This window comes from Pipistrellus kuhlii, unplaced genomic scaffold, assembly GCF_014108245.1.
Source record: "Pipistrellus kuhlii isolate mPipKuh1 unplaced genomic scaffold, mPipKuh1.p scaffold_m20_p_6, whole genome shotgun sequence".
NCBI classification, from domain to species: Eukaryota; Metazoa; Chordata; class Mammalia; order Chiroptera; family Vespertilionidae; genus Pipistrellus; species Pipistrellus kuhlii.
This window is the reverse complement of record NW_023425562.1, coordinates 16347480-16371479: the sequence shown is the minus strand read 5'-3', so window position 1 is coordinate 16371479 and position 24000 is coordinate 16347480. Positions and strand designations below refer to the sequence as shown.

The 24000-nt window shown below is 39.7% G+C and overlaps 1 protein-coding gene across 4 annotated transcripts in view; it reads left to right on the top strand.

Annotated features, from left to right (window-relative positions):
- The window catches only part of DYM (dymeclin), a 233669-nt gene that overhangs the window by 1259 nt on the left and 208410 nt on the right, over window positions 1–24000 (top strand). For all 4 annotated transcript variants that reach the window (XM_036419857.2, XM_036419859.2, XM_036419858.2 and 1 more), the window contains exon 2: window positions 8805–8999. In XM_036419857.2, coding sequence (XP_036275750.1) covers window positions 8860–8999 — 140 coding nt within the window. In that variant the 5' untranslated portion in view covers window positions 8805–8859. The remainder of the gene's footprint in view (window positions 1–8804; window positions 9000–24000) is intronic.

The window sequence follows — 24000 nt, the reverse complement described above, 5'->3', positions numbered from 1 at the left end:
GCAACTATAAATGTTTCCATTCTGCAGATGCAGGCTTTTAGAGGTTAGGTGACTTGCTGAATCTGTTAAGGTTAGTCAATAAGGAAGAATGAGGTGGGGATTAAAGAATAATTGATGAAACTCTTTTGCAGGTGGATGAAATGGCAGAGAATTGAGGTGGGGCAATGTTACAGGAAGGCAATTCAGCTGTTAGATATGTTAAGAAGTCTATATTATTTGAATATAGACTTGTAACCTTTGAATATAGAGAAGTTCAAGCAGTGGAATAATATACCCTCATGTACCTATTCATCAACTCCAGCAGTTAGTAACTCAGGCTAACTTAGTTTTATCTGTACCCATATCCATTCATATCTCTACTCCCAACTATTTTAAAGAAGATCATGAGTATACCATTATGTTTGTAAATACTTGAGTATACTGTATATCTGTAGAATAGTGAGTCACTCTTTTTTTTTTTTTTTTTATTTGTATTTATTTCATTGAAGAAGAGAGAGGGAAAGATAGAAACATCAATGATGAAAGAGAATCGTTGATTGGCTATCTCCTGCACATTTCCAGCTGGGGCTCATGTGCCCTGATCAGGAATTGAACCATGATCTCCTAGTTCATAGGTTGACGCTCAACCACTGAGCAACACTGGCCAGGCCACTCTCTTTTTAATAGACCCACAATACCATTATCACACCTAAACATTAATAGTAAGCTCTTAATATCAATATCTAGGACTTATTTTTTAAATGTGGTATTTGTTTTCTACAAGGGAATAAGCAGTGCAAACATTTCAATGTTAGACGCTAAAAAATAGAATTTATTGTTTTCCTTTTTGTTTTTAATCCTCACCTGAGGATATTTTTCCATTGGTTTTTAGAGAATGGGAAAGAGAGGGAAAGACAGAGAGAAATATTGATGTAAGAAAAACACATGGATTGGTTGCCTCCTGCACATATCCCAACCAGGGTCTGGGCGGGGGAGGAGCCTGAAACCAAAGTACATGCCCTTGATTGGAACCCAGGACCCTTTGGTCCACAGGCCAACACTCGATCCACTTCTGCCCAAACCAGCTAGGGCAGAAATGCAGACACCAGGCTGGTTGGGAGGAAGGGCAGTATAGGCAAAATAGGTGAAGGTGTTCAAAAGGTAGAAACTTCCAGTTATAAGATAACTCGGTCCTCTGAATGGGATGTATAGCATGGTGACTATTGTCAGTAACACTATATTGTATCCAAGGCACATGCCCATGGCTGGAATTGGACCCAGAACCCTTCAGTCCATGGGATAATGCTCTGTACACTGAGCCAAACCAGCCAGGGCTGTTGTTGTGTTTTTTAAAAATATATTTTTATTGATTTCAGAGAGGAAAGGAGAAGGGAGAGAGAGCTAGAAACATCAATAATGATAGAGAATCATTGATTGGCTGCCTCCTGCACACCCCTCACTGGGGAATGGAGCCTGTAATCCGGGCATGTGCCTGACCGGCAATTGAACCGTGATCTCCTGATTCATAGGTTGATGCTCAACCACCGGGCCACCATGGCTGGGCTCTTTCCAGTTTCTTATTCTGTCATCCCTAGGGTGTGGCCCTTGGTTCTGGGTCCAGGATGGCTGCTGGTGGTCTTGCTAGTATCCAAGCAGCAGGCTGGAGGAAGGGACAGAGAAGTGGCTGCACACTCTTAAAGGAAGTTCTGTGTAATTCAGTGATAACCAATACTTAGTCATATGATCTTTCTGGCTGCAAGAGAGGTTGGGAAATGTATCTTAGCTGGACGGGAATGTGCTTGGCCAAAAATAGGAGTTGTTACTATAAGGGAGGAAGATCTGGAGATTGAGGTAGGCAATTGGTGTTTCTACCATACTTCGTAGTTAGTTTCTCTGTGAACTCCAGAATAACCTACACACTTCCCAGATTTCTAGGTTTGAATCCTAGTTGTGTTATTTATGTGCTTTGGTGTGTTACTCAATCTTTTTAAGCTTTAGCATTCTCAACTGTAAAATAGAGCTAATATTTACTTTAGAGACTTATTAGCGTTAAATGAAAATATTTCTTATGTATCTGGCAACATATACACTCTAAGAACTATTGATAGTTTTTCCTTCTCCTCCCTCAGGTTTCTGGACTTGGATGTCTAAATGAGTAGGGTGGAAAAGAGAAATTGGAGATGGATAGGGGAGGATACAAAGTTTAGTATGGGCCCATGGTCACCCAGAGGATGATGTATAGCAGGCAGGCAGATAAATGGTATGTCACCCGCAGGACAGTTCTGGACTGGTCATGGATATTTTGAAATCATCAGTGTATACGGGGAGAGTTCACTGAGCTAGAAGACTCAGCGATGGATACAGTTTTAGAGTTACAGTGGCAGGCAGAAGACATGTCCTTGATTATGTCTCCCCATAACGAATACATGAGGCAGCAGCTTGCTTTCTGGCCTTGTTTGCTTCACTTTGATTCCCTCCCACTCCAGCCATGTTGAACTTTTTTTTTTTTTTTTTAAATATATTTTATTGGTTTTTTACAGAGAGGAAGGGAGAGGGATAGAGTTAGAAACATCGATGAGAGAGAAACATCGACTAGCTGCCTCCTGCACACCCCCTACTGGGGATGTGCCCGCAACCAATGTACATGCCCTTGATCGGAATCGAACCTGGGACTTTCAGTCTGCAGGCTGACGCTCTATCCACTGAGCCAAACAGGTTTTGGCAGCTGTTTCTGTCTGTTTTTTGTTTTTTTGTGTGTTTTTTTAAAAATATATTTTATTGATTTTTCACAGAGAGGAAGGGAGAGAGATAGAGAGCTAGAAACGTCAATGAAAGAGAAACATCGACCAGCTGCCTCTTGCACACCCTCTACCGGGGATGTGCCCGCAACCAACGTACATGCCCTTGACTGGAATCGAACCTGGGACCTTTCAGTCTGCAGACCGACGCTCTACTGCTGAGCCAAACCGGTTTTGGCAGCTGTTTCTGTCTTAACCCTAGGCCAGTGGTCGGCAAACCTTGGCTCGCGAGCCACATACAGCTCTTTGGCCCCTTGAGTGTGGCTCAGCTTTAGAACCACTTCTTCAAAATAGACTCGCCCAGGCTAAAAACCGACTTCTGCGCATGGGCCACGAAGTTTCAATTGCGTGTGGTATTTTGTGGAAGAGCCACACTCGTGAGCCACGGTTTGCCCATCACTGCCCTAGGCCTTGACACATGCTGTTCTCTTCACTTTGAAAATTTTCTGAACTTCCTAATCAAGACAGTCCTTACCTTTCAGGTCTCAGCTTTTATGGCATGACTCCTGGGAAGCTCTAAGTCTTGAATGGTTGCCATATTATCATTTCATGTCCGCTTATCTGTTTCTCTTCCTCAACTATAAATAAATTCTACTCCCAGTTTTAACGTTGGCACTTAGCATTGTGCTGGCCACATAGAGGGCACTCAGGAAATATCAACAGACTCCTGGTACTTACATTACCATAATATGATGTCTCTTCAGGAGTGCTAGTTTGTTTTGCAACCCTGCACTGTTCTCTTAGTGTTTGCACATTGAGTTGTTTATATGAATCAGTGATTGTGAAATAGTAAAGCACATTCTCCCTAATTTATTTAAAAGTTAACTTTTCTACTTAAAGTAATACTTGCATATTGAGGTAATACTAGAAGGTATATTATAAAAAAAACAGCAGCATTCTTTCTTTGTCTGCTTTTAACTGTATTTATAGTTGTCTAAATGTCTATTTTGTGGTCTATCAATTTTATTTTTTTATTTTTTTTTTAATATATTTTATTGATTTTTCACAGAGAGGAAGAGAGGGATTGAGAGTTAGAAACATCGATGAGAGAGAATCATTGATCAGCTGCCTCTTGCACACCCCCTACTGGGGATGTGCCCACAACCAAGGTACATGCCCTCAACCGGAATCGAACCCGGGACTTTTCAGTCCGCAGGCCAACGCTCTATCCACTGAGTCAAACCGGTCCCGGCGTGATCTATCAATTTTAGATAATACCCATTGATTCCTTGTTATGATAAATGCGAGCTTGACCTCCTCCTTTCCCCACTTCTGGGCTTTCCAGTACAGATATCTAAATATATAAAAGCCTAAGTGACCATTAGGACCTGTCGATCAAATGATCAGGCGACCAGTCGCTGTGATGTGCACTGACCACGAGGGGGCAGGCGTTCAATGCAGGAGCTGACCCCTGGTGGTCAGTGCGCTCACACAGCCAATCTCCTTCAGTCTCTCCCCTTGACTGGCTGGCCTTGATTGGCCCCAATTGGTACTGGGCGAGACAGGCCCGTTCAGCCCCAAAGGTACCCCACCCATGCATGAATTCGTGCACTGGGCCTCTAGTATAGATATATAGAAATTCTTGATTAAGTTAGTGTTTACATTATTTTGACCACATCAATATTGCTTACTGCTGAGTTGGGTAATTTACCTTGTTTCCCTGCCCACCTGTCCCCACCATTTGCTTATTTTTCCACACACATATTACTAACTTTTACCAAACGCTTTGAAAGACCCGTGGGGATTGGGCTGCAGGAAACTAGTGCAGGGTGTTACTCTGGCTACCGCTGTTGCTGTGCGGGATGAGTTGTTTTTGTCTGTGTCCCAGAAGCTTCAGGCCTTTGTTTCTTTGTTATTGGCATGCTGGTAAGGTAAGGGAAATCTCAGGCCCTTCACAGGTTCTGACTTACCAGGAATATCCCTCTGCTATCGTTTTAGAACTCCTGTAATTGTTAAGACATTCTAAATGGATCTTCTAATTTTCAGTCTCCTGTTTTCCATCTACCGTATTTTTCGGACTATAAGACACACTTTTTTCCCCCCAGAAGTGGGGGGGAAAAGTCCCTGCGTCTTGTGGTCCAAATATAGCCTACACATATACTTTAAAAAAAAAGTTTTTTTACTTGCCCGGCTCTGTGTGGTCTCTGTGTGCTTGCCCGGCTCTAAAATGGTTCTAAATGCTGCTGTTTACTTTACAGGGTTGATTACATGTGTTTATGACTGTGATGTTGGGTTTTAATGCACATAAAATATTTTAGGACACTATTTGTTTCAGAATCTTTTTTTCTTCATTTCCCTTCTCTAAAAACTGGTGCGTCTTATGGTCCGGAGCGTCTTATGATCCGAAAAATACGGTATTTGTCTTCTTTTTAAAATTTATTATGGGAGTTTTCTTGGCCTCCTTTTTATTGAAAATTTTATGGTATTTTTAATTTCAAGTGTCATTTCTTTTAAAAAATATTTTTATTGATTGCAGAGAGAAGAAGGGAGAGAGAAAGAGATAGAAACATCAGTGATGAGAGAATCATTGATTGGCTGCCTCCTGCACGCCCCACACTGGGGTTCTAGCCTGCAACCTGGGCACGTGCCCTGACCAGGAATTGAACTGTGACCTCTTGGTTCATATGTTTACCCTCAACCACTGAGCCATCGTGGCTGGGCTGTGAATGCTTTTTAGAAAAACTAGGTGACTGTGTCCTACCCTGACATTCTGAATTTTTTGAGGCCCAGACATATGTATTTTTAACCACATGCTTCTCAGGTGTTTTTTATTATATGTAGATTTAAGTTTGAGAGCCACTCGTTTGGACGGTGGTTGGAAAGTGACCTTTCAGACTGTGGAGGGTCTTGAATGTCAGTCATTATTCTGTTTTTCAGATAATTGAAGCATCATTGAATGTTTTTGAGCTGCTGAGTGAAATGACGAAAGTGGTTATTTTACTAATATTAAAAATAAATTATATTTGTTCTTTTATTTGGCTAAGTATACACTGTGCCAGGTTGTTGTTTTTTAATCCTTATCTGAGGACATGCTTAGAGGAAGGGAAAGAGAGAGATAAAGATATAGAGAAAAGCACCGATCTGAGAGCAAAGCATTGATTAGTTGTCTTCTGTATTCACGTTGGCTGGGGACCAAACCTGTAACCCAATGTGTCTTGACCGGGAATTGAACCCAAGACCCTTTGGTGCATGAGCTGACACACTAACCACTTAGCCACACCAGTCAGGACTGAGTACATTGTATGGCTCATCTTGCTTCATTCTAGAATATCTTACGAGTTGTTAGTACTGTTGTTTTTCCCATTATGCAGTGAGGTTTTATAAGTTGTAAAATGGAGATTCACACTGATTCTTATGCAGACTTAACAAAATCTAGCTCACACTAGAACCTTTCTTCATTGCAGTGCTGGACTGAATTTCCTGTTTCTTTTAAGGACTAATGCGGTAGTGGAGTGCTCACAGTGAGTCCGAGTGGAAAGATTGGAAGTAAAGACACCTGGATATTGTTGCACTAAGTCATGTGAGATTATAGAAGCCTGGTCTGGCATGGAGGCAGTGAGAATGTAAAGGAAGAGATGGATTTAAAAGACGGTATGTAGCATTGGGGATGTTGTAGAAGAACCCAAAGGACTTATTGATGTCATTGGAGAGTCACCCTATTAGAGTGCTAAAGACCAGGGATTCTGCAATGAGATTCCCTGTGTTCAAATCCTGGCTTTGCCACTTATTACCTGTTGGCCTTGAGGAAGTTCCTTAATCCTTCTGTCCCTTAGTTTCCACATCTGTAAAGTGAGGAAATTAGGACCACCTCTTAGAGTTGTTCACAGGGACGACATGAAGCAGGAATTATAAAGCACTTAGCCTAGTTTCTGACACAGATCGCGCTGACTAATAGCACCGCTGCACACACTGTTCCCTCTGTCTCAGCTGCTCCTGTGTGTTCATAGCTTTTTGTGTATAAATAACTCCATTGTGATACATACCACACGTGTTAAACAGGCTTTGGGTTCATGAATGGCAAGGAACTTGGTCTTATTCACTTGTACATTTTCTGTTTCCAGCATAACACCTGACATTTATAGGAAGTGTGTAATAGGTAATTATGGAATGAATGGTTGGTTATGTGAGTGAGAATTTGAGGCAAAAAGATTTGGAGGGGTTGTTTATTTTGGGGGGCAGTGTTAAAATCTGTTTTAAAAATTATGATGATGTTAAGACATCAAATGGAAATGGCCATTAAGTAAAGATTTATGCTTGGATTTTGGCTGAGAAGTCAGGATAAAATATTAGTTCTGGGGTCACTCACATAGAGGTTAAAACAAAAGCCAGAAGCATACTCAGATCTTTCTGGAAGGAGAGAAGGTAAAGAGAGTACAGTCCATTTAACAACTCTCTCTCTCTCTCTCTCTCTCTCTCTCTCTCTCTCTCTCTCTATATATATATATATATATATATATATATATACTTTAAATTATCATTTAAGAACAATCTACCTCAGAAGTTATGTCATATATACTATAGAAAAATCACATTTCAGGGTAGTTTTTACATAATGGGAACTTGAGGGAGTACTGGAAGTTGAGAGGACAAACTGATTTTGAGAGGGAGGATGGAATCAGTTTTGTGCACACATGTTCTTGACTACATTGCATTAAAATAGGGTCCTTTGAATCCCCGGCTGCGTAGCTCAGTTGGTTAGAGTGTGTACACTGTGGTCAGGGCACATGCAAGAGTCAACCAGTGGGTACATAGGTAAGTGGAACAACAAATTGATGTTTCTCTCATCTCTCTGCTCCCTTGCTTCCTTCCTCTCTCTCTAAAATCAATAAATAGCCGGGACCGGTTTGGCTCAGTGGATAGAGCGTTGGCCTGCGGACTGAAAGGTCCCGGGTTCGATTCCGGTCAAGGGCATGTACCTTGGTTGTGGGCACATCCCCAGTGGGGGGTGTGCAGGAGGCAGCTGGTCGATGTTTCTCTCTCATCGACGTTTCTAACTCTCTGTCCCTCTCAATTCCTCTCTGTGTAAAATCAATAAAAATATATTTTAAAAAAATATATAAAATCAATAAATAAAAATTTAGAAAAACCGATCCTTTGAAAGGTTTACTTGTAATGGCATAAGCCGTAGCATGCTTCTTGTTTTTAGTATAGACTTATATGAGGGGCATTGTTATCTACAGAATTACTGTTTATATGTTGCACATGTAATTAAAATACATTATCCTTGAGTTTAAAAAAATCTTCAGAATTTTAGTGATGTAAGTAGAACTGGCATTCCGGTCAGAGGTTGGGACTAGGAGAGGGAAGCCACTAGTGAAACCAGGAGAAAGGCGCAATTATTGATATAAGCAGAGGACTAAGAGCTAAGAGCCAAGGAAGTCTTGAGGCACAGCAAGAGGGAAAGCAGTAGGACTCTTAGGAGGTGAGCTGATTGGATACAGGGTTTTTCAAGTTCCATTTTATTCTTGTTTTCATAGGTAAGAAAATACAGTAAATTGGGGCCAGGTCGTGTGTGTGTGTGTGTGTGTGTGTGTGCGCGCGCGTGTGTGTGTGTGTGCGCGCGCTTGTGTGTGTGTGTGTGTGTGTGTGTGTGTGTGTAAGCTTGGTATGATCCATGGCAGAAGAGATGCCGTTGGACCTGGGTTTGCTGCCTTCTTTCTGTGAGGGTGAACTTTCTGACAGGAATACTCCAGTGGCTAGTCTTTGTGTGTTTATCACTTCAGCTGCCTCGGGCACTGCCTTCATCTGCTCAGCAGATAGTATCTTTGTTGCTGCCTGGGGCGTGAGGTATGCCCATTCTAAGATCTACAAGTACACATTCTGATTTTTGTATTTGTGTTGGTTAAGACAGATATTAGCTCCATTTTTCTCCTTGTAACTTTGTATCTGATGTCTCATACATTTAAAAATAAAAAAAAGGTGTGATTTCTTTTAGTAAGTTTACAGTTTTTTTTTTACATTTACGTCAAGGGTATGGAAAAGTTTGAGGATTATTTTGAATAAGTTTGAAATTTCTTTATCTTTTTCTAGGTTGTCTTGCGGAAATGAAGGTTTAAGGACAACCTGTCTACCAGATTAGAAGATGGGATCAAACAGCAGCAGGATTGGTGATCTTCCTAAAAATGAGTACTTAAAAAAGTTATCAGGCACAGAATTTGTCTCTGAGAATGACCCGTTCTGGAATCAGCTTCTCTCATTTTCTTTCCCTGCACCAACCAGCAGGTAAGAGATCACTTGGAGATTAAAATACGTATAGAGGGCCACATACATTTGTGTGCTAGGTTCAGTTAAAAAATTGTTTTTAAATGTTTCTTCGTCCATTTATCCATCCATCCATTATCTGCCTGTTTATCATACATGTACCAATAGACAATCCAAAAGGTAGGAAATTAGGAAGTAAGTTTTCTTTTCTTCCACTCAATCCCCTCCCTTTCCCAGAGATGATTCCTGGTGGAATTTTTAATTTTTATTTTTTTAATTTTTATTTTATTTTACTGATTTTGTACAGAGAGGAAGGGAGAGAGAGAGAGTTAGAAACATCGATGAGAGAGAAACATAGATCAGCTGCCTCTTGCACACTCCCTACTGGGGATGTGCCCACAACCAAGGTACATGCCCTTGACCGGAATCGAACCCGGGACCCTTCAGTCCCCAAGCCGACGCTCTATCCATTGAGCCAAACCGGTTTCGGCAAGAATTTTTTTTTTAATCCTTCTAAAGATAGTACAAGGTTATTTAAGCATATATCTCAGGTAGTTTTGTAAAATTATATAAACACAGAGTTAGCATACTTCACATACCTTGCTTTTTCTTTTTTCCTTGCTATCTCTGGTATTTTCTTCCCAATTAATTAAAATATATCTAAGCATATATTTCTTTTAAATGTCTGCAGAATATTTATAGAATATAATGAGTTTTCTCTTGGTGGACATTTAGATTGTTTCCAATCTTTTGCTATCACAAATAATGCTACATACATTATTTCTCATGCATACAAATATATCTCTAGTTTAGAAAGTAAACATGCTGGGTCAAACTGCATATGCAGTTGTAACCTTGGTAGATATTGCCAAACTGTGCTCCATGGAAGTTGTGCCAATTTAAACTACTGCCAGCAGTGTGAGAAGGTATATTTCCGCACACCTTTGTCAATTTAATGCAGTTTTAGACTTTTTGACCTTTGTTAATCTGATAGGTGGAAACCAATATTTCACTTTTAAACTGACTCCTGAGCCAGAGAAATAGGCGAGGACTGGTCCAGGTAGGGAACAACATAAGGAAAGCCCAGTGGTGAGGAATAACATGTCAGGTGTGTGAAACTAAAGAGGAGTGGTGAGGGAGGAGGTTTGGAAGATTTTTGGGGGTTCTGGTGGAAAGTATTAATGAGTTTTGATTTTTGTCCTAATATCAGTATAAACCATGGAAAGATTTTCATCAGAAAGGGCATGATCAGATTTTCATTTCTAAAAAATATTCCAATTTCATAATATTGTGGTGATTACTCTTCTTCAGCAGAACTTATTACTTCCTGACTAAACAGTTTTTGTTTTGTTTTATAAAATAATTCATTTATAAGATATATTCAAATTCCAGCCATATTCTAGATATGTAAATAAAAAGTGGATACATGGATACTGTGTGAGATAGGCTGATTTCAGGATTCTGGAAAATATTTTGGAGGCGTTGCAATATGAACAGAGGCCCAAAGAAGGTGGATGATTTAGAAGCAGAGCAACCAAGAAGGGGAATCCTGACATTTTAATTTAATTTAATTTATTTTATTTTTTATTTTATTTTATTTTATTTATTTTAATTTAATTTAATTTTAGTTAATTCTTACCCAAGGATATTTTCCCATTGATTTTTAGAAAGAGTGGAAGAGAGGAAGGAGGGGGGAGAAAAAGGAGAAAGAGACAGAAACATTGAAGTGAGAGAGAAACATCTATTGGCTGCTTCCCACACGCACCGTGACCAAGGCCAGGGATGGAGCCGCTAACAGAGGTATGTGCCCTTGACTGGAATAGAATCTGTGACTTTTCAGTTCACTTATCTACTGAGTCAAACCAGCTAGGGCAGAATCCTGACATTTATTTATTTTTTATAATATATTTTTATTGATTTTTTTACAGAGAGGAAGAGAGAGGGATAGAAAGCTAGAGACATCGATGGGAGAAATCATTGATCAGCTGCCTCTTGCACACCCCCCACTGGGGATGTGCCCGCAGCCAATGTACATGCCCTTGACCAAAATCGAACCTGGGACCTTTCAGTTCGCAGGCTGACGCTCCATCCACTGAGCCAAACCAGTTTCGGCATTCCTGACATTTTTTAAAAGAGCTTGGACAAAGGCATTGAGGCATAACATAGTTCTGTGTGTGGGTGTGGACCAGTGGGATACTAGCCTGCCTGAAGGAAAGAGCTGATCACAGGGGCCTGTCCTGTGGGCTAGAGCCCACCCTAGCATTGGCAGATGATAAGAAAAGATGGGAGAGCCTTGATGTCTGTAGATGGAATTTAATAAATTATAATTTTATTTATTTTTGTATGAAAAAGATAATGCATTCTTCTGGATCAAAATTCAAAGATTGAAAGGATATAAAACTGGGAGTCTCCTTCTTCTGTCCTCACACATGCTTAGTTCTCTCTCCCAGAGGCAACAGATGTTATCACTTTTCTTAAAGTCCTTTTTAAAGATGTTTCATGCTGTTTTAGTCCATGGGGACTACTTTAACAAAATACCACTGACTAGGTAGCTTACAGCAAGAATTTATTGCTCAGGGTTCTGGAGGCAGGAAGTCTGAGCTCTCAGCACCAGCATGGTTGGGCAGTGACCCTCCTCTGGTTCACAGACCGCACATTCTCTCTGCCCCACAGCGGAGGGAGCCAGCCAGCTTCTGGGGCCTTTCTAATAATAAAAGGCCCTAATCCCATTCATGAGGATTCCCCCTTCATGACCCAATCACCCTCAAAGACCCACCTACTAATACTTGTGCAATTCAATATACTTGTGCCTGTAGGGGTTAGGATTTCAACATACGAATTTTGGGGAGACATAAACAATCAGACCATAGCACATGCATCCCCTTAGTTTTAGACTAATAATAGCACCCACTTCTGTTCTTTGTGCTTTTTTTCAATGACTATATTTTAGAGAGCCTTCTCTATATTAGCTTCCACATTATTTTGATGGGGCATTGCATGTCATAACTGAATATACCAAAATTAATGTAGCAATATACTTTTACCATTTGAATTGCTTCTAGTACTTTGTTATTACAGATAATACATCAATGAATAATCTTATATGTACAAGTAGAAGTGATTCTTGTGCTGTGAATTAAGTACGACCAAAAAACTTCCATTAATTTTTCCAGTTTATGTTAGGAGGACAGGATAAACAATGTAATATAATAGGTTGGGAACATATTTTAGGGAGTAATGCAAGCACTTCCCAACATATGGGGGGGTGGGCAAAAGTTGGTTTACAGTTAGAATACAATAATCCTATATAATATAAGCCTAATACGCAAATTGTTCCCTAGACCAGGAGTTTGACAGCTTGCTATGACGGCGCGCTGATCACCAGGGGGCAGTGCTGGCAGTGGAGTCGCTGCGGCGCTTTGATCACCTGCCAGGCCTAGGGACCACACCTGTGCATGAATTTTGTGCACTGGACCTCTAGTCCAGCGTTTTTCAACCGCTGTTCCGCGGCACACTATGTTGCCTGGTGTGCCGTAGGTGCAGACAAGACAAGAATTTTACAATTTTTCACTATTTTGTTTACTTAATATTTCATAATAAAGTAATTATAAAATACTTTCTTTGTGTTTATTTGATTCCTATTCAAGAGAATTACTTTATATATAGTCAATATAGGCACAGAGTTAAATTTTTTAACATTTTCTAATGGTGGTGTGCCTCGTGATTTTTTTCATGAAACAAGTGTGCCTTTGCCCAAAAAAGGTTGAAAAACACTGCTGTAGTCTATATAAAGCCTAAGCAACCGAACAACCTGTCAACCAGTCCTGACACTCACTGACCACCAGGGGGCAGGGGCAGATGTTCAATGAAAGAGCTGCCCCCTAGTGGTCAGTGTGTTCCCACAGAAGTAGCATCGCCCAGCTGACCCACAAGCTCCAGATGCAGGGCTCATAGCTGTTGAGTGTCACTGCAGAGATGCCAGCCTCTCCTGAATGGACTGGGTGCGAGCCTGTGGCAGGTGCAGCAGGCCAGGATGAGTGGGAGCTGCAGGTGGGAGTGGCAGATGGTGTGGACTCCAGTTTTGGCCCAATTGCTGCAGGTCATGCTGAGGGACCCCACCGGTGCATGAATCTGTGCACCAGTCCTCTAGTTAGTAATAATACAGGAACAGCCGAAACCGGTTTGGCTCAGTGGATAGAACGTCAGTCTGCGTACTGAAGGATCCCAGGTTCAATTCCGGTCAAGGGCATGTACATTGGTTGCAGGCATATCCCCTGTAGGGGATGTGAAGAAGGCAGCTGATCGATGTCTCTCTCATCGATGTTTCTAACTCTCTGTCCCTCTCCCTTCCTCTCTGTAAAAGATCAATAAAATATATTTAAAAATAATAATAATACAGGAATAAACTGTGTTTTGCATAATCACAACCGTAAGCCTACTTTTGTTAACCCCTGCTTTTCATGATGTTTCAGGGTAAACTGATGAGGCTGCTCTAGTGGCCTGGAGGCTCTGAAGGGGGTGGGGATTGGGAACATCAAAATCTGTCCATCTATTGTCCATTTTTTGGCACGCCTGTTAGAAAGCTGAGGATTAGAATTCTGACCCCTGATAGGTTGTTGTTGAATGGATTTGGGGAAAGTATTGTTTTAGGGAGGTTGCTTTGATTGATTGGAAAGAGCAGGAAGGAAGAGAAAGTAGGTCAAGAAAACCAAATGTGAGGCAGTAGTAGTTAAGTAACCACCATGTGATGAAGGCTGAAGTTCTGTGCCTAAGCAGGAAACGGAAGTTCTACATCCTGGTGAAACTGTTGTATCCATTTAGTAGAACTTTATATAGAAAAATAGATTTTAAAAGTTTTTGTTTTAGATTGATTTGAGCATTAATATTTTTTTAAAAGAATTTATTGGGGTGACATTGGTTAATAAAATTATACAGGTTTGAGGAATACAGTTCTGTAATACATCATCAGTATATTGTATTGAGTGTTTACCATACCAAGTCAAGTCTCCTACCCTGTTTCCCCGAAAATAAGACAGTGTATTATATTAATTTTTTCTCCCAAAGTTGCGCTAGGTCTTATTTTCAGGGGATGTCTTATTTTCGGGGAAACACGGGTATCACCATTTATCCCCCCTTTATTTTCTTCTACCTGCCCCCACCCTACTGACCTTCTGGCAATCACAATACTGTGTCCATGAGTCTTTTTTTTTTTCTTTGCTTAATCCCTTCATCCTTCTCACTCAACCCTCAACCTCCTCCTACCCTCTGACAGCTGTCAGACTGTTCTCTGTACCCATGAATCTCTCTCTACTTGGTTCATTTATTTTGTTCGTTAGATTCCACATATAAGTGAAATTTTATGGTACTTGCTTTTCTCTGATTGACTTACTTCAGTTAGCATACATGATATTCTCCAGGTCTATTCAGGCTGTTGCAAAAGGTAAGATTTATTTTACGGCTGAATCCTATTCCTTTGTGTAAATGCACCGCAGATTTTTTATCCCCTCATCTACTGATGGGCACTTAGGCTGCTCCCAAATCCTGGCTATTGTAAATAACTGCAGTGTACATGGGAGTGCATATATTCTTTCAAATTAGTATTTCGGGTTTCTTTGTGTACAGTCCCGGAAGTGGAATTACTAGGCCATAATGCAGTTTCATTTTTTATTTTTTGAGGTAACTCCATGCTACTTCCCACAATGGCTGCAACAGTCTGCATTCTCACCAACAGTGCACGAGGGTTCCCTTTTCTCCACATCCTTGTCAAGGTTTCTTGTTGTTAATGAGCTTAAGAGTTCTAGATGTGAGAGCAGCGCTGGGCACTATGGTGACAGCTTATTTAGAATGAGAATCATTTTACCAAAAGGTGTGGTGATTTGGGGTGAAGCATGGAGAACAGAAGCAGTGAAGCGTGGTAGGGGAGCATAGATTTTGGAGCCAGACCAACTTTGTCTTGTGTCTCAGTCTCCCCACTTATTTATTAGCTTTTTGAGCTTAGGCGAACTACTTCATCTTACTGAGCCTCTAAATGGAATCATAATGCCCACCATGTAGATTTGTGGGAAGGATAAGACACCATGAGGCATGTACAGTGCCTGACTTTCCTCTTCTTTCAGGAATAAATAGCCATTAATTTAAACACCATCAAGGGCTCTGTCTTGAGAGTTGAAAATAAGCAGCAGAAATTTAACCAATTTTCTGATGACTGCTTTATCATAACGATCAAAAATCCTATGACTCTTTTGAATTAATTGTTCAGTTGTTTTAAAAATTAGGCCAGGCACTGATTCTAGCACTATTTGTCTTTGTGCTTCCACAATGCCTTTTTTATAAAGGCTATTCTTTAGAAACGTTACTGTATTATGAAAGTTGTGTTATATATACTGAGCACTAGATGGTGCTCAAATAAGGCAAGAAGGCAGCGTTAGGCACAATCACTTAAAATCATTTTTCTGAGTACCAGAGCAATGCATGTTAATTTTCAGTACTTTAAATTCAGGAAAGCACTTTAAATGAAAATGTATATCCTTTCATTTAAAGTGCTTGCATCATATTCTATATGTTTCTTTAATTTACATTTTCCTCCTACAGTATTTCCCTACAACAAAGTTTTTAAAATATATTTTATTGATTTTTAACAGAGAGAAAGGGAGAGAGATAGAGAGCTAGAAATGTCAATGAGAGAGAAACATCGACCAGCTGCCTCTTGCACACCCCCTATGGGGGATGTGCCCGCAACCAAGGTACATGCCCTTGACTGGAATCGAACCTGGGACCTTTCAGTCCGCAGACTGACGCTCTACCACTGAGCCAAACCAGCTTCGGCATACAACATAGTTTTGAAATGGTTGTAGAATGTCCTGTCTTACGGATATACATAATTATTGTGTTTTCCTACACCGTCATTTTAAGTTGTAGAATGTTTTGTCTTATCGATATACGTAACTATTGAAATAATATTGAACATGTTGTTTCTTATTTTTCATGATTATATATAAAACTCTAATGAACTTATAGCCAAATCTTTGTACATATCTGTAATTTATAAGTTCAATGAGTTCTTAGTAGCTTTGTTGGTAAAATAATCACACAACTCTTTCATTAAGGTTAGAAAATACAGAAACAGCTGAAACAGGTTTGGCTCAGTGGATAGAGCGTCAGCCTGCGGACTGAAGGGTCCCAGGTTCGATTCCGGTCAAGGGCATGTACCTTGGTTGCGGGCACATCTCCAGTAGGGGGTGTGCAGGAGGCAGCTGGTCGATGTTTCTCTCTCATCGATGTTTCTAGCTCTCTGTCCCTCTCCCTTCCTCTCTGTAAAAAAAATCAATAAAATATATTAAAAAAAGAAAGAAAATATAGAAACAGAAGGGAAAACAGTCATGTATTCTCATCACATACAGATAACTACTGTAGATATTTTCTTATTCTGTTTAAAATACCCATGCCTGTAGATGGATATATACATTTATATGTCCGCTCCCCCCTACAAACATGAGATTATACTGTTATATAACTTAAAAAAATGATTTATATATGATATATTTACATTTATTTACCAAAAATGCCTCCCATTTGCCAGGTACCACTTTAAAAAATATATATATATTATTGTTGATAGCATTGCAGATATCTCCTGCCAGGTATTCACTGGAAAACTCGCAGTGAATATGAGGGATGAGGTCCCTGCCCTCATCAAGTTTATATTTTAGTGGAGGTGTGGTAATAAGTAATTAAATACATAAAGTCATTGCTGAAAGTGCCAAATGCAATAATAAAAAAGAAGAAGCAGAGCAAGGTCATGGAGTGGACGGAATGGGAACAAATATAAAGCAGGAGATTTCTTCAGATATAGGATCTCTGGGGAAGCAGCAGTTCAGCAGAGACAGGTGGTGAAGTTGGGGGTGAGGGACGCAGATCCTGGGAAGGAGCATCCAGGCAGAAGGAGCAGCTGGTATAAAGGACCTAACGCAGAAGCAAGTTCTCTGTGTTAGAGGAATGGCAAAAGTCCCGACGGCAGAACAGTGAGCAAGGAAACACAGTGCCCAGGGCCCTTTGCCATGTTAAGGATTTCTTATGTTGCAGGGTATTAAAGAGACAAGCATGTCTTCATGCCAGTGTTTGAGCATTGAGCCTAGTCTGCTCTAACTTACTAACTCTCTGATAATGTAGATTTTACTCACATACTTTGTTTTATTGTGGTAAAATGAACATAACTTAAAATTTACCATTTTTAAGTGTATGATTCAGTGGCATTAAGTACATTCTCAATGTTGTATAGTCCTCACCATTGTACATTTTCAGAACTTTTCATCATTTCAAACAGAAACCCTGTACCCCATTAAATAATAACTCTCCATTTCCTGTTCCTCTAACTCCTTTGGTAACGATCTCTATTCTTTGTTTCTATGAATTTGCCTATTCTTGGTAACGCATATACTAAGTGGAATCATATAATATTTGACGTTTTGTGTTTGGCTAATTTCACTTAGCATAACTTTTCAAGCTTTATCCATATTGTAGAGCATAATAGAATTTCCCCTCTTTTTAGGCTGAATAATAGCCATCGTACGAATCCACCACCACATCACTATATTTTTTAAACTTCAGTTTCTTGACTTTCTAAAAAAATTCTTTTAAATGTCTTTCATTTCTTGTCAGCATTGTTAGGGTTTGCATTCTCACCAACAGTGCACGAGGGAGATTTTTCTTTTAAGATCCCCCTTACAGGATAAACAATATGTACATTCAGCTAAGAGGCTTGGCTAATGCAAACATCTATCTTAACTTAGCAGTTATTTATTTATATTATTTTTAAAATTTATTTTTAGGGTGAGAGAGAAGCTGATGCGTGAGCAAACATCAGTTGGCTGCCTCCTGCTGGCCCTCTACCAGAAATAGCACCGGCAATCCTTAGTGTACAGGCCCAACCAACTGAGCTACACTGGCCAGGGCAGCAGTTACTTATGGAGGAATGGGCCAGGTGCTGGGCTCATTGCCTTAGATGCATTTCCTAATTAAGTTCTCATACCCAATCTATGAGATAGGTTCTGTGATTATACCTGGGAAAACTGAAGCTAGGGAGGTTATCCAATGTCACACAGCTAGTAAGTAATTGTTCTGGACCAGATTTAAACCAGGTTTGTGTAGTACTGAGACAGATCTGTTGGCCATCATGCTTTACAATCCTCATTTGGGAGGATAATCACAGAACAAACTTCAGTTAATGGTTTAAGAGCTGCAACATCAATAAGAAAAGAATCACCACCTAATATATTCACTTAAAAAAAAAAAAGAGTAGTTTACTGCATTTTTAAGGGAGAGGGAGAAAGAGACACATTGATGTGAGAGCACAACATCGATGGGCTGCCTTCTGCGCAGCCCCTCCCAGAGATGGAGCCCACAACCCTGGTATGTGCCCTTGGTTGGGAATTGAACCAGCAGCCTCCTGGTGCACTGGGTGATGCCCAGCCACCTGAGCCACACCAGCCAGGGCTATATTCACATTTTTAAGCGCTTGCAAAGCAATAGGTCATAATAACAGCAATAGGTCTCATCACATACAGATAATTACTGTAGATATTTTCTTATTTATTTATAATAATAACAGGTACTTATTTACAACAAAAATGTAATGATTACATCCTATATAATAAAAGCCCAGGTGGCGTCATGCCATTGTGTGACGTCATCACAAGACGGCCACCACAAGATGGCTGCCCTCATGTCACAAGATGGCTGCCACAAGATGGCCATTACAAGATGGCCGGCAGGGGAGGGTAGTTGTGGGTGAACAAATCAGCAGGGGAGGGCAGTTTGGTGCAGCCAGGCTGTTTACTTGAACAGGAACCAAAAGAGGTATACTAGGCCATTTTACTAAGGGAATAAATAATTTGAGACTTTTTTTTGGCATCGTAGTTTCTCAATTGAGGGACTAAAAGAAGTTCAGTTTTTACATCTCAAGTCAAAATCTGTTCCTTCATTTATACCTTTCTATGCAAAATCATTTTAGAAGATACTTGAGTTTGCCCAGAGGTGCTCTCTCCCTTAGACAAATTGTGTATATGGGGGAAGATATAACTAGCATGTTTAAAACATTAAAATAAGGGGACAAGTAAGTTTTGTTCCAAGTGCAACCTTCTTTCTTTCTCTCACTATGTTTCCTGGAATCTGAATTTTTAAGTCTTTTTTTTTTTCCTGTTACTTTCTTGAGAAAATTAATATTATCTTACAGGGTAGTTGCTGAAACTTTGACACTTTCATAGTTACAGTTCCTTTCATTTTGGCAGTTGAATGACAGCATATAGGATTGCCTGTGAATCACATGAATATAAATACCTTTTTGGTTCTATTTGGTACATTAAAAATTGCTATAACAAATTTATGTGCAGTTTTTATCCTTTGACTTTTTCCTATGAATAGGCCCTTTTTAAAACATTAATATTCCCACAGTTTAACCACTGAATGGGCTGATTCTAGTTAGTTTTGTGAATGATTTCTGTAATTCTCTCTTTGCTAAGGTAATGGAGAAAAAAGTCTCAAGAATGCTTCCATACTTTTCTGAATGGTTACTTGTTGATTTGCTCAGATGGTGTTTTAAACTGACAAACATATAATTTGTCAGAGTATGTATGTTGTGGGTGAAAATGACATTATTAATATGTCAATTTTGAAATCATTTTATGGCAAAATTTTCAGTGACAGAGATTTAAGCATTTTCAATGTTTATTTTATGAACTTCGTAATTATATTTATTTGAGTTGTTCAGCAAATCTATTGTATGTTCCTAAATCTATGTATAATTTCTCCACCAACTGCTCTCTGCCCATCTGCTTTTCATTAATATGTCTGAACTATGAGTTTATCATCTTCGTTATTGAGATTCACATATGAGATCAGTGTGCTTACAAGTAAAATAAAACCAGTTTAGAGTACTGAAAGCTGTGGATTAGGGAATATGTAATTAAAAAATTTAACTTCCTGACCAAAGTACAGTTTATTATTTCATAGCAGTTAGTTATAAGAAAGACCTCTGCTTCCCTTATTAGACTTAAAATTTTGTTTTCTTCAAGTTCTTTATCATTCACATAAATTGTATGTTTTTAATCATAACATAGATGTAAGGCACTACTTATTTTAGGCTTCTATAGAAATTCCAAGTAGTGGTACTGTGTTAGGTTGATGTTACATGGGTTTGTTTTAATAAAAAAAGTAGCTAAATTAATACTCTTCATATTGAAAGAGTATTAAACTAGAAGTTAGTTATGTTTATTTTTAGTCTTTCTGTCATCTATATAATGAGGATACTCCTGTTTTCTCAGCCAACTTCAGGGTTTTTAGAAGAAGTCAAATGAAATAATCAAGGTGAGAGAATTTTTAATAATATATATGTCTACCTCTCTGTAAAAAAATCAGATTGCAAGTTATATCTAATCAGCAAATTTATTTGCATATCAACAATTAATGTGCCAAAATCTTTAAACACCTTTTTTTGGGCAGAAGATTAAATCTCCTCCCTTGTTAAAATACTTTTCTTAAATTATAACACAGAAGTTAGTGTCAACTCAATGTTAGCCAAAAAATGCCAAGTTCTAAATTAATGGGTTTCAAATGAATGAAGTTCTGCTAAGTATATACTTAGTTGGAACTTTTAAAATATATTTTTATTGATTTTTTACAGAGAGGAAGGGAGAAGGATAGAGAGTCAGAAACATTGATCAGCTGCCTCCTGCACCCCCCCTCCCCCCACTGGGGATGTGCCCGCAACCAAGATACATGCTCTTGACTGGAATTGAACCCGGGACCTTTCAGTCCACAAGCTGATGCTTTATCCACTGAGCCAAACTGGTTTCGGCCTCAAGGATTTTTAAGGGTAGGGATTTTAAGAGTAGTCCCAGGGAGTATCTCCATAGAATGTTCATCAGCTTTCCTGGGGTGTCCTTTCAGGGCACACCCAATCAAAGAGTAATATGCATGAATTTTCATGCATCAGGCCTCTAGAAATAAATAAAACAGTACATCTGTGTGCTAGAACAATATACAGTCATTAAAAATAATCATGTTTATAGACATGGAAAAATATCCTTAGCATACTAAGTGATTAAAGCCAGTTATAAAACCAATCATCAAGCATAATCTTGTTCCCACACAATTGTATACATGTGTGCATTTAAAAATATATATATTTTACTGATTTTTTTACAGAGAGGAAGAGAGAGGGATAGATAGCTAGAAACATCGATGAGAGAGAATCATCGACCAACTGCCTCTTGCACAGCCCCTACTGGGGACGTGACCGCAACCAATGTACATGCCCTTGACCGGAATCGAACCTGGGACCCTTCAGTCCGCAGGCTGACGCTCTATCCACTGAGCCAAACCGGTTTCGGCAAAGCCATTTTCTTTAAAAAAAAGAAAATACCTAGATTTAATTTCTGTCCTGCCACTTATTAAAAGTTAATAGTTTTGCTGGGTGAATAAGGAATACTGATTTCCTTTGTAATCCATAAGGGTTTTATTTTGACTATAGTGAAACAGTAATGTAAAGAAAGCAGGTCACCTAGAGTTGTTATTATTTTGTTTTTTACATCAGTCTGAGACTATTTCAAAGTGTAAAAGTACTCCAATAATTAACTTATGTTTTATACTTCCTTCTGTTCCATGGTGGAGGTTAGGGGAAGCAGAGACTGGCAAAATATTTGTAGGAAATATTGTAAATGAATGCATACATTTGGCAGTTTGGCACTTGTGGTTTTGCTGTATTGTTGTGGGGTTAGGAACTCACAATTACCAGCTCTGTGCTGGGCACTTTCCATACATTGTAAGTAGTCCTTACCACTGTCCTCGGAGATGGCGGCATCCTCACCGCCCTTTCAAAGATGGGGAAACTGAGGCTCAAATGAAGTATTGTGGCTAGGCCATGCCAATAGGGGATGAGGAAGCTGAACTTAAATTCTGTGGCTTCAAAATCTGTACTCTCTCCATTATGCCAGGGCCGTACAGTGTTTTTAATAATAGGCCGCATGATTGGAAATCCATGCGCTGGTGTCACTGAGTCTGCTAATGGATGGTCATGGTTAAGTTGAGAGGGAGAACACTTGGAGTCTAAGTACTGAAAGTGACCCACCTATGAGGCCAGCGATGCAGACCTTCCATATTCTTTCTGTTAGTATTTCCTCCGAGTGTTCCGATTCAATATATAACTTTAGTAGGATTAGCTAGAATTCTTAAAGATTATGTACTTGACTGTGTTCTGCTGTAGTAACCATTAGTGGTTTATCCAAGTTAGCTGGCCCAGCACTTGGCAGAGGTGATTAATTTTAGTCGTTGTAATACAAGGTTAGGCTTTCTCCAGTGCACCATACAGGCATTATTATTATTAATAACACCTCCCACGCCCCCTTAAAAATCTCAAGTTGGTTTTACCCATACCCAGGGGACCTTGCTGCTGCTTTAATAATTCTGTTAGTGTGTATTTTTGATTCTGTGCTTGATGGCTTCCTGTTGTATGTAAGGTACAATTCAATCTCCGTAACATGACTTGAAGGTTTTCACTCCTTTGCTCTATTTTCTCTTGCCAGTCTTCTCTGTTACCTATGCTTCCCAGTTACTTACCTTTGTCATGATGTAAATTGCTGTTCTCAGCAGAGGTCGCATAGATTACATTGATTACTTGAGATATAACTTAGAAATAATTCAGCTGTATTATTGTGGAATTTTGTTATGAAAGCTCTCAGAGAAGCATGCACAGCGTGGGGTTGAGTATGATGACAGGTGTTTTCCTGGGGAGATTTTCTTCATGAAGTAAAAGAACAGACTTGTAACCCAGAGACAACAGTGGTGAGGTTTAAGAACTTCCCTGTCGGTGTGAAAATTTCAATTACCGCTTCCTAGCTGAATTATGGGAAGCCCATTGAAGGTCCTTAAAACTATGGAAAATCCCGAGACTGGTTTCAAATTTGCTTGGTGAGTGTGTGTGTGTGTGTGTGTGTGTGTGTGTGTGTGTGTCTGACTCTTGGGCATAGGTCTCCTTGTTCATTTGGGTGTCACCTGCAAGGCTGAGGCTCCTGTTCTGAGACTCCATCTGTTTATGTCGCTGCTGGAATAATGAGAAGGAGGAGCCTGATACTCTCACAGAAAAGGATTGCTTCAGAGCCACATCTAGTCTTTGTGTCAATATGGTTGTTTATTTAGATTTAGTTCACTTAGCAAAGTTTGTGATTAAGAGATTACTGCGGAAACCGGTTTGGCTCAGTGGATGGAGCGTAGGTCTGTGGACTGAGGGGGTCCCAGGTTTGATTCTGATCAAGGGTATGTGCCTTGGTTGCGGGCATGTCCCTGATGGGGTGTGCAGGAGGCAGCTGGTCGATGTTTTTCTCGCATCAGTGTTTCTAGCTTTCTATCCCTCTCCCTTCCTCTCTGTAAAAAAATAAATAAAATATATTTTAAAAAGAGATTACTAGTTTTATATTATTTATCACTAATCTCCCATATTGACATTTCTCAGATTGACCCGGAGTTGTGGGAGTCTGTGTATGGATAGAGTGTTTGAAGTACTCTGTAAGGTGCTAATTTATTTAATCTGTATTGGTGTGAATATTTGCTGCCTTTTCGCCCCCTTTTTTTGTATGCTTTTAGTGCCCCAAATCTACCTTCACAAACAGCATTCGGTTTCCAATTGTCTTGGAAACATTGGCATATTCTGCGGTACCATTTAGTTTTATTTACTGCAAATGATGAGATTTGTTAGTTGCCTGCTGCCAGAACAGCTGAGCTCATTTGTTTAACTAAAGCAGTGCCGTGCATGGATGCCTATAACACGCAGCAACAGTTACCAACCACCCCAGTTGCTTGCCACCTCATTTTAGCTCTACATCAAGCAAATAAGAAAGAAGATTATTCTTAAAATGTTCCAAGAAGTTTAGAAAATTGGAGGATGGAGAGGTGGGAGGAAAGGAATTCTATTGTAACAGTCAGCGTGTTGCTCTTGGCAGGGGTGTGGCTGGCTGATTTCCTTTGTAGAAAT